Source organism: Schistocerca piceifrons, chromosome 1 (assembly GCF_021461385.2).
Source record: "Schistocerca piceifrons isolate TAMUIC-IGC-003096 chromosome 1, iqSchPice1.1, whole genome shotgun sequence".
Lineage (NCBI taxonomy): Eukaryota > Metazoa > Arthropoda > Insecta > Orthoptera > Acrididae > Schistocerca > Schistocerca piceifrons.
In genome coordinates, this window is record NC_060138.1 from 63,376,723 (window position 1) to 63,387,897 (window position 11,175).

An 11,175-nucleotide genomic window follows, 5' to 3' on the forward strand; every position below is an offset into this window, starting at 1 on the left:
AAGGCAGTCATGTTGTCGTTGGTAAAAAACAAAATGAGGGAAGTCGGTAAGAGAACGAACCCAACACTATGCGGAAGCAGCATAGGCAAGACCACCTGTGGCTTAAAAGGTACAACTGTTATAATGTAGAAAGTACGCATGGGAATAGAAAGACTAACCAAGCCTTAAAAAAAGGGGTAAAAACAGAGTAAAAGGGGAAGAAAAGAGGATTTCGGTCAGGGAGGTGAATCAGGAATCTCCAAACACTGCTTACAGTGGGGGACACCCAAACACTCACCGCCCTGCCCCAACACCAGAGAGAGATTAAAAACCTTAAAACTGAGAATAAAAACCACTTACCCGGGGGAAACCGAGAACCAGAGAGACCATCCGGGAATAGTCAGCCAACTTCAAAGGTAAAGTGTGGGGGAGCCTGTACTTAGCACGCAGAGCCAAAAGAAGGGGGCATTCAACCAAAATGTGGGCTACTGACTGGAAGGCTCCACAACCACATAGTGGGGGTGGCTCATCACGCAAAAGAAAACCATGGGTCAGCCAAGTATGGCCAATGCGGAGACGACACATTGTGGTCGAGTCCTTTTGGGAGATGCGAAAGGAAAAACGCCACGGGCCTGGTGTCATCTTAATTGCACGAAGTTTATTAGACAGGGGAGCAGCCTCCCAAGAATTGGCCCATGACTGTGCGAAGTGGGATTTGATGTGAAGCCGTAAATCCGCTGCAGGAGGGGCTACAGAAAATGGGGGGTAAGTAACTGCTCCCCCAGCCAAACGATCAGCGAGCTCATTACCCAGGATACCCACATGGCCAGGGACCCAAAGGAAGTCAATGGGACAAGCAGCACGGTGAATATCAGCGAGATGGTCATGGATGGCAGAGACCAAGGGATGGCGCGAAAAACACCGGTCAATAGCAAGAAGGCCACTCATCGAGTCCGTGCATAACAAAACGCGGTTGTGTTGGGACTGTTTAATAAAGGTAAGGGCCTGGGAAATTGCCATCAATTCCGCAGTAAACACCCCACATGTAGGTGGCAGCAGATGACATTCCGTTCCAACAGAGGACGTGGAGGCATACCCAACACGATCAGCAGATTTAGAGCCATCAGTGTAAAAAACAACAGCATCCCGAAACTCCCATAAAATTTGGCGGAAAAGGGAACGGAACACTGAGATGGAATCCTTCGAACCGCGGCGTAGATCCATCCGAAGTCGAGGCCGAGGAACTAACCAAGGAGGGGTGGAGGGGAGGGAGCGAGGAAGACAGGACAAAGAAGGAAGCTGAAAATCACAGCAAAGAGACGCAAGGCGCAGCCCAACCGGCAAACCCGCCCGAGGGCAGGAGTCGGGTGGGCGACGTCCATGGTCTGGGAACAGGATAGAATAGGAAGGATGAGTGGGAGAGGAACGGATAGTGAGTGCATAAGACACCAGAAGCTGGGACCACCGAACAGAAAGGGAGGGGGGGATCCCAGCTTCAACCAGAAGACAATCAACAGGGCTAATAGGGAAGGAACCGGTGGCCAAATGGATACCACGATGGTGGACTGGATCCAGCACGTGCAGTGTGGAAGGAGCAGCTGAACCATAAACTTGACAACCATAGTCCAAGCGAGACAGAACTAGAGCACGATAAAGACGGAGGAGGAGGGAACGGTCCGCACCCCAAGAGGAGTGGGCAAGGAAGCGAAGGACACTGAGTTTACGGAAACATCCTACCTTCAGGAGTCTGATATGGGGCAGCCAAGTGAGCTTGTTGTCGAAAAGAAGACCCAGGAAACGAAACTGTGGGACCACAGGCAATCGTTGTGCAGCGAGATAGAGCTCTGGATCAGGGTGGATCGTAGTACGGCGATAGAAGTGGACCACTCGCGATTTTAAAGGAGCGAATTGAAACCCGTGTGAGAGGGTCCATGCAGAGGCACGCCGTATAGCTACCTGGAGCTGCCACTCTGCAGATGCCATTGAGGAGGAACTAACCCATATGCAGAAATCATCCACATACAGCGCAGGAGCGACCAAGGGACCGACAGAGGCCAGAAGTCCATCGACAGCAATGAGGAAAAGAAGAACACTCAAGACAGAACCCTGTGGGATGCCCGTCTCCTGGGTCCATGGAGAACTAAAAGCAGTACCAACTCGAACTCTGAATGACCGATGGATCAGGAACTGGCGGATAAAAATCGGGAGTGGGCCCCGAAGACCCCACTGATGAAGGGTAAGTAAGATGTGATGGCGCCAGGCCGTGTCATAGGCCTTGCGAAGGTCAAAAAACACTGCAACCAAATGGCGGCGCTGGGAAAAAGCCTGCCGAACTGCGGATTCCAAGCAAAGTAAATGATCGATTGAAGACCGTCCCTCTCGAAAGCCACACTGGTAAGGCGACAATAGATCCCAAGATTCGAGGACCCAATTGAGCCGAAGGGCTACCATCTGTTCAAGTAACTTACAAACAACATTGGTCAAACTAATTGGCCGATAGCTGTAACAGATAGGGGGTTCTTACCAGGCTTAAGGACAGGAACCACAATGCTATCATCCCTCCACTGAGAAGGGAAGTCACCCTGGAGCCAGATACGGTTAAACACCCGAAGAAGATGTTGCCGTTGTGGAGCACTGAGATGTTGAAGCAGTTGGCTATGAATGGAATCTGGGCCAGGGGCCGTATCATGAGAAGAAGATAGAGCAGAAAGAAATTCCCATTCAGTAAAAGGTTCGTTGTAAGATGCTGACATAAGGTGGAAGCTTCAGCCAGCTGTTTTTGATGAAGGAAAGCAGCTGGATAGGAGGCTGACGCTGACGCCACTGCAAAATGGGTCGCAAGATGTTCAGCAAGAACTAATGGGTCCATACAAATGCCATCTGGGAGGTGAAGGCCTGGGAGGGTGGACTGCCGATGGCAACCTTGGAGAGAACGAAGTGTAGCCCATACCTGTGACACAGGGACAGTAGAACCAAGGGAAGAAATGAATCGTTCCCAACATGTCTGCTTACTCTGATTAAATAACGGGCTTTAGCACGGAGGTGTTTAAAGGTAGTAAGGCTGGCTACGGATGGGTGCCTCTTAATGTGTTGCCAAGCTCGACGGCGATCACGGATGGCAATGGCCATACTCCACCATGGGACTTGCCGGCGACGAAATGGTCCAGACAAGCGTGGGACAGCAAGGCTAGCAGCGCGAACAATCGCGTCAGACACGTCACGTAGGTCGTCATCAATACAACCCGACAAAGAGGGAGAAAACTCGACCTGTGCAGTTTATAGAGGCCAATCGGTGCGGTGAAAAGACCAACGAGGTAAACTGTCCATCGGGGAGCGGGAAGGGAGCGTGATAATCAACGGGAAATGGTCACTATCACAAAGATCGACGTGTGGCGACCAGTGTAATGAAGGGAGGAGAGAGGAAGAAGAAAGAGAAAGATCAATGGCAGAAAAGGTACCATGACCGGCACTGAAATGAGTAGGGGGGCCATCATAAAGAAGGCACTGGTCGTGGTCTGCAATAAATTGGTCTATCAGAAGACCTCGTCTAGATGGAAAGGCACTGCCCCACAAAGGATGATGAGCATTAAAATCCCCAAGGAGGAGGAAGGGAGGAGGAAGTTGCTGAAGAAGGACGGTTAATGCAGCAGGTGTAAGAGTCCTGTCAGGAGGGAGATAAAGATTGCAAACTGTGACTGCAGAGTCTAAGTGGACCCTAACAGCAACAGCTTCCAATGTAGTTTGGAGAGGAATCCACGTGCTAGCAATGTCTGTATGGACCAACGTACAAACGCCTCCAGAAGCCCGCAAGGGTCCAATCCGATTTCGACAGAAAACACGGAACCCACACAGGGTCGGTGAGTGAGCATCAGTAAAATGAGATTCCTGGAGAACCACACAGGCTGTAAAGTAGGACGAAAGAAGGGATTTCAATTCCGGAAGGTGACGATAGTATCCATTACAATTCCATTGAAAAACCACAGAATGAAGGTTTAAATGGGGGCTGGACACGCTAAATCCAGTCATACCGCCGGGTCCCCACCCGTCACCGACAAGGAGGGGGCGACATCCATTAACGACAGGTCAGAATGCGGTTGTGAAGTCGGGGAAGGGACCTCTGGTGACACCAGAGGCTCTTTGTCCCGGGACTTATGTTTCTTCTTCTTTTCAGGCTGAGATCGAGGAGGGCTGTGTGGCATAATGGAGCCAGCTGCAGCAAGATCAGGAATAGAAAGAGACCGGGCGACCTGGGGACCGACAGACCGCGGCTCTCGCGGTCGTCGCGCGGCAGCAGACCTTTGGCCTGGAAGGTGCCGGGAAGGGGCATCCCGGGAGAGGCGCCCTTGACCGGCAGACGCCGAAGGAGTGGGACGCTTCTCCGGCTGGGGAGGGGGAGCAGCGCCCATAGGAGTAGGTGTGGGAGCCACAGGGGAGGGGGGGAGGAGAGGGGTCTGGGATGGGGGTAAGGAATGGGGAGGAGGGGGTGAAGATGTAACCAAGGCGTAACTAGATGTCATGGACACAGGGTGCAGTCGTGCATATTTCTTACGGGCCTCTGTGTAGGTTAAACAATCGAGGGACTTATACTCCTGTATCTTTTTTTCTTTCTTATATACTGGGCAATCTGGTGAACGTGGAGAATGACTACCATGACAATTTACACATACAGGAGGGGGAACACAGGGACTCCCCTCATGGAGTGGACGTCCACAGTCACCACAGAAAGGGGCCTGGGAACAGCGAGAAGAGATGTGGCCAGAACGCAAGCACTTAATACACCTCATAGGAGGTGGGATGTACGGCTTCACATCACAGCGATAGACCATAATCTTAACTTTCTCAGGGAGGGTATCCCATTCAAAGGCCAGGATAAAGGCACCAGTATCAATACGATTGTCTTTAGGACCCTTCTGAACACGCCGAACAAAGTGAACACCCCGCCGTCCGAGATTGTCCCGAAGTTCCTCATCAGTTTGAAGGATGAGGTCCTTGTGAAAAATCACACCTTGTACCATATTTAGAGACTGGTGAGGGGTAATGGACACAGGAATTGTGCCAAGATGGGTACAGGCACGAAGGGCCGCAGATTGGGCAGCTGAAGCAGTTTTTATCAGCAACAAACCCGACTGCATCTTGCTCAGGGAGTCCACTTCGCCGAACTTGTCTTCAATGTGTTCCACAAAGAATAAAGGTTTGACACTGGTGAAAGTATCACCATCAGTCCTGGTGCAAACTAAATAACGGGGGAAAGGTTTTGCCCCTAGACGACGGGCCTGACCCTCTTCCCAAGGGGTAGCCATGGAAGGAAAGGCCGAAGGGGCAAGAGAAGCAGCACTTGAGGAATCAGTTCCACGCAGAGAGACGGCCGCAGAAGAACGGCCAGAGTTTTGGACCCGTATGCGTTTCATTTGCATAGTGTCTGCCCTGATACCACCCACTCCGATCAGGGGCTCTCCTCACAGGGGCCACCCAGCCACAGCAAGGGCCGTCTGGCACGGCGATCATTGCCGGGAGTTCCGATGCTCCAGGATGACGAGCAACCACTCCAAGGCATGCATGAGGAGGTCACAGCTCAGGTATCAGAAGTGTGATCCCTGTGTGTTCAGGGGGCTCAACCAAAAGGATACATAGCGACCCACCACACAGGCTGGCTACCATGCTGGCTATGCACCCTAGTATCAGACAACGACATGGAAGATAAGGTGGAATGTACTAGGAGGGCGCACGTCGGAGACAGTAGGTAAGGTGCTCTTCCCCAAATGGCTCACACTACGGAGGAGAAATTTTGTAATGGAGGTCAAACCCCAGAGGTGGCCAAGGAATGCCAAAAGGAGGAGATGATTATGCAACAAAGCCGAATTGGAAAACCAACAGAACCAGGAGGATTGCGGGGCCAACATAAGCAAGGACACCAAGAGAAGGAGAGGAGAGGGCGAGGAGAAAGGAGCAAGGAGGGGAAAGGAGTGGAAGGTAGTGGAAGGGAAAGGAAATGCAGCCCTGGAGAGAAAGGAGGCTGCAATGGCTCAGGGCACCGTGCGCGCCACGCACGTATCCACAAAAGAGTTGTGGACCCCCTGGCGGGTCATTCCACTTTCAGATCCAATACAATCCGTTATGGCCTTACGTCACCAGTCAACGTGCTTTGCAAATAATTTCGATGGGACCATTGGGGGATGGTACACAGAAAACAGGTTTGAAATATAGAAGATGCAGTGGCGCGAAACATTTCGCATCCACATCGTATAAAAGGTTTCTTTAAAAGCTGACCAAAAAACCAATTGCACTTCCATTTCTGTGTTCGAAGTATATAATTGCTAATGTTTTGTACAAGGCCCACTGTGATTTCTGTATACAGATTAAGACGCCAGATTCCGTAACATGCAGACTATTTTTAGAAAATAGAAACAAATGGTCCACAACCCAGAATCGAACCCTCGATCTCCTGCATGCTAACCCAAAACGCTGTCCACTGCACCAACTGCACAGCACCATACATGTGATTACAGTGTAGCCAGGTTGCCAATCTTTAACGTCCATTTACTGCCCGAAATGTGCGCAGGACGAAATTTAGTGAGAGCTTTTTGTATTGGCAGTGGGCGAGGAATCCTGCCGCGCAATCTGAGTGCGCGAATTTTTCTTCACTTTGTATATGACTGTGGTATTGTATTTTATAACTTCGTGCTAAGTGTAATACTGCTTTCTCGGGTTTTGTTTTATACGTAGGTTTTCCTATCTTCCAGTGCTTTTACGTATTTATATATCGGTTTGGTTTGGCACTTTGCCGTTACTTTTAGCATGTCTGTTGCGTTTAGCCAATGTGTCGGTTCCTCTGGTTCCGCGCATGCGCTGCTGAGCGTTCTCTCCAGGACAGGGCCCGCTCATTCTGACTATGTTGCACCAGTGGGCTGGCCGCTGTCCCCGAAAAGGCGTTCGGCATATGGCCGTTACGCTCTTTGAGGTTGGGGGTTTGTTTTCTACGTTAATGGCGCTGGTTTTTATTCGATACTCTTTGTTTCTAGGGTTACGTCCTGCTCTTGTTCCTCTGTTTATTTAATTGATGACACCAAGCGCTTGTTGGCTTGTTCTCTTCCATTTTTTCCTGTTTTTAATACTCACTCGAAATGTCCTCAGTGGAAGTGGACAGATTGAGGTCATGGAGTAACATGAGGTCGAGTACTTAGAGCTCTAGCCTCATTTTCTCTGATTAAATTGGGTTTTGGCTGTGGTCTCTAGAAATACTTTTCTACGTAATCTGTGAGTTCAGGCGCTCTATGAGGAGCGCTGCGCATGAGAGAATCGCGTGTGGTCGGACCAGAGTATTTCCGGAAAGCAGCCGGTCAGTGACAACGACGGGGTGCTAACAGAGGCGACGCTTGTACAGGGTGGGGCACGTAAAACCGGCCCGTTGTACGCAACACTAATGTTCCAGTGCGTGCGCACTCGCCAATAACAATGGGACACGAGAAACGCCGTCCAAACAGTCGTGCACGAACTAACCATTTGCTCAGATGTACCGACAGCGCGCAGAACTTTGTTGTGTAACGAGACCAGGTGCAGCCAATGAATCTTGTCGAAACCAGTTGCGAAAAATACCTCCTTGTGTGAAACCAGGTTAGTGTGTATGTGAATGGCGGTGTACAGGATCGGCTCAAAATGCTCCCAGGAACAGACCACCACCTGTCCGCGGGCCTGAATTTAAGGCGCAGATGCAGGAGATAATGGCAAGAAGTCCACATGGGTCAACCAGGAGATTGAGCCAACAGATTCATGCGAGTGAGAGACGTTCCAGACCTGTTTGAAGAGGACTGAAGTTAAAACGGTACTGGATAACTTGTGCAAGAACTGAAGGAGCCTGACCTGCATAAGCGAGCACTTTTCTGTTCACAGCTGTTGAGAAATGTTGCCATGGTGCCTTGGACACACTAGGGCTCAGCACGAGTGACGAGGCGTGGTTCCACCTGTCTGGGTAGTTAAATACCCAAAACAATCGGTATTGGTCGACGGAAAATTCACACGCGATCCACCAGCTACCCTTGCATGACGAAAAGGTTGGTGTTCGGTGTGCCATTCTACCATACGCGCTTTGGGGCCCATATCCTTTGAGACGGCAATGAACAATAACGTGTATTTGGGAATCTTGGAGGAGTTTTATTCAAATTTGACAGAAGAGGAGCGTCAGTTTTGTTACTTTCGGCAGGACACGTCAATTGCATCATTGTCCCGTGTGCATGAGATGTTTACGTCATAGACTACAACCAGCAAAGGCTAGTGGCTCGCTCGGTCACCAGATTTTTCCATGCGACTTTTAGCTGTGGGAACTGTTAAAGAGAAGAGTATACGATAAAAACGTCCAAACACAATTGAAGAACTCGAGACCAGGATCCAGGATGTCATCAATAGCATCACAACATAAGAACTGTTAAGGGTATACATGAATATCCTCAAGTGTGTTCACATGTGTGCTGAAGTGGGAGGAGGATACTTTCACCACCGACTCTGAAGGTGAGTAATCATACTGAATACATTACATTTTATGTTCATGTGTTGACTTTATTGGCCAGTTTTACGTGCCGCACCCAGTAGGACGGTTAGCAGTACTGCTTTGTATCAGCCAAGATATAGAGGTCATTGGCCCAGCAAAAGTCTGTAGCAACTGGCTGGCACCTCAAAAAATATTTCTACTGCCGAGTACGGTGTACTGGTCGCCGTCTTGGTGTCAGGCATGTGCACTGTGAGGGTGGCGTTCTCAGAACTAATATGTTACTCTAAGGTGCCCGACAGACGGGCGTCACACGTAGATGCTGTTTTTCAATTCACGGGTGCAGGTTTTGCACACATCTATCCTCCCGCACGCAGCCAAAAGGCGCGGGATTACTGGAGAACTGCTGGCGTCATAGAGTGTGCTCAGATTTTCCGGAAAGTCTCTCCATTGGAACTGGATATTATGTGGTATTTATGGAAGGGTTGTCCGCGGCGTACAGTACGGAAATGATTGACGTATCATCCCGCGCACAGCCGCGATTGTAAGTATAGGAGTGTGGAGGTGCCAGGGCGCGCTGATCTTCCAGAGTTGATGGGCAGAGGACAGTTTCTCGGTGAGTGTCATCTGGACCGCCAGAGGTCGTGGCGTCTCTTCTGGACCGCCAGAATTAGCGTTTCGTCATCGTGGAGTAGAAAACCAAATTCTTGGTCGACATAGGAGTGATTACCATCACAGTAGCCCAGACAGTTTCCCAGATCCCACTGGTAATCGTCGGTCGGAGTACGTTATCTTCCCAAACCGCGACTTGGCGGGAAGTTAGTCGCGAGGATGATGATCGGGTTGTGGGACACTCAACTGCGTGCTCATCAGCACTCGTACAAAGTCCCAACTGCCCGCACGGCCCAACTGCCCGCACGGCCCAACTGCCCGCACCGCCCAACTGCCCGCACCGCCCAACTGCCCGCACCGCCCAACTGCCCGCACAGCCCAACTGCCCGCACAGCCCAACTGCCCGCACAGCCCAACTGCCCGCACAGCCCAACTGCCCGCACAGCCCAACTGCCCGCACAGCCCAACTGCCCGCACAGCCCAACTGCCCGCACAGCCCAACTGCCCGCACAGCCCAACTGCCCGCACAGCCCAACTGCCCGCACAGCCCAACTGCCCGCACAGCCCAACTGCCCGCACAGCCCAACTGCCCGCACAGCCCAACTGCCCGCACAGCCCAACTGCCCGCACAGCCCAACTGCCCGCACAGCCCAACTGCCCGCACAGCCCAACTGCCCGCACAGCCCAACTGCCCGCACAGCCCAACTGCCCGCACAGCCCAACTGCCCGCACAGCCCAACTGCCCGCACAGCCCAACTGCCCGCACAGCCCAACTGCCCGCACAGCCCAACTGCCCGCACAGCCCAACTGCCCGCACAGCCCAACTGCCCGCACAGCCCAACTGCCCGCACAGCCCAACTGCCCGCACAGCCCAACTGCCCGCACAGCCCAACTGCCCGCACAGCCCAACTGCCCGCACAGCCCAACTGCCCGCACAGCCCAACTGCCCGCACAGCCCAACTGCCCGCACAGCCCAACTGCCCGCACAGCCCAACTGCCCGCACAGCCCAACTGCCCGCACAGCCCAACTGCCCGCACAGCCCAACTGCCCGCACAGCCCAACTGCCCGCACAGCCCAACTGCCCGCACAGCCCAACTGCCCGCACAGCCCAACTGCCCGCACAGCCCAACTGCCCGCACAGCCCAACTGCCCGCACAGCCCAACTGCCCGCACAGCCCAACTGCCCGCACAGCCCAACTGCCCGCACAGCCCAACTGCCCGCACAGCCCAACTGCCCGCACAGCCCAACTTCCCGCACAGCCCAACTTCCCGCACAGCCCAACTTCCCGCACAGCCCAACTTCCCGCACAGCCCAACTTCCCGCACAGCCCAACTTCCCGCACAGCCCAACTTCCCGCACAGCCCAACTTCCCGCACAGCCCAACTTCCCGCACATCCCAACTTCCCGCACATCCCAACTTCCCGCACAGCCCAACTTCCCGCACAGCCCAACTTCCCGCACAGCCCAACTTCCCGCACAGCCCAACTTCCCGCACAGCCCAACTTCCCACACAGCCCAACTTCCCGCACAGCCCAACTTCCCGCACAGCCCAACTTCCCGCACAGCCCAACTTCCCGCACAGCCCAACTTCCCGCACAGCCCAACAGCAGAGCAGGGACTTGTTTATACATGCTGGCGCTCTGAGCTACGTGCACCGTCGGATTGTGACCACACCTAGGATTATTTGCTTGTGTAAATCTAACTGCGTGAAATATTACTCTATTACTATTCCACAGCGCAGTTGAGTTTTTAATCCATTGGAAACTCCATCCTGCTCATCATAGAACCGCAGTTATATAGTAGGTCTCATTTGACTTTGCCTACAACTCATTCTCAGATAACGTTTTTGACGATAATATTACAGATTCGTCACGTGGTCGGTCTCACTCAGCGCGTGCTCAGTGAGACCGACCTCGTAATAAAATTCGCCGACACGGAAATTCTGGCTGTGGAGAAGCACTTTCACACCCGCTTGTTTAGAGAAGCTGTAGAAATACAAAAACACGCGAATAGCTTCAGCAAGAAAGTGGAAAGCCTTAAGGTAAACCGATCCTGGCTTCCCGTACTGCAGCTAACGACCGTCGCAGGTAGCAAGAGGAGAAC

The 11,175-nt window shown here is 52.4% G+C and overlaps 1 protein-coding gene across 1 annotated transcript; it reads left to right on the forward strand.

Moving 5' to 3' along the window:
• Nucleotides 1-5,669: 5,669 nt before the first annotated feature.
• On the forward strand, nucleotides 5,670-10,716 carry LOC124776604 (extensin-like). Its single transcript, XM_047251715.1, has 2 exons — nucleotides 5,670-5,719; nucleotides 9,345-10,716. The coding sequence occupies exons 1-2, from the start codon at nucleotides 5,670-5,672 to the stop codon at nucleotides 10,714-10,716; spliced, it is 1,422 nt and encodes a 473-aa protein (XP_047107671.1).
• Nucleotides 10,717-11,175: the final 459 nt, after the last annotated feature.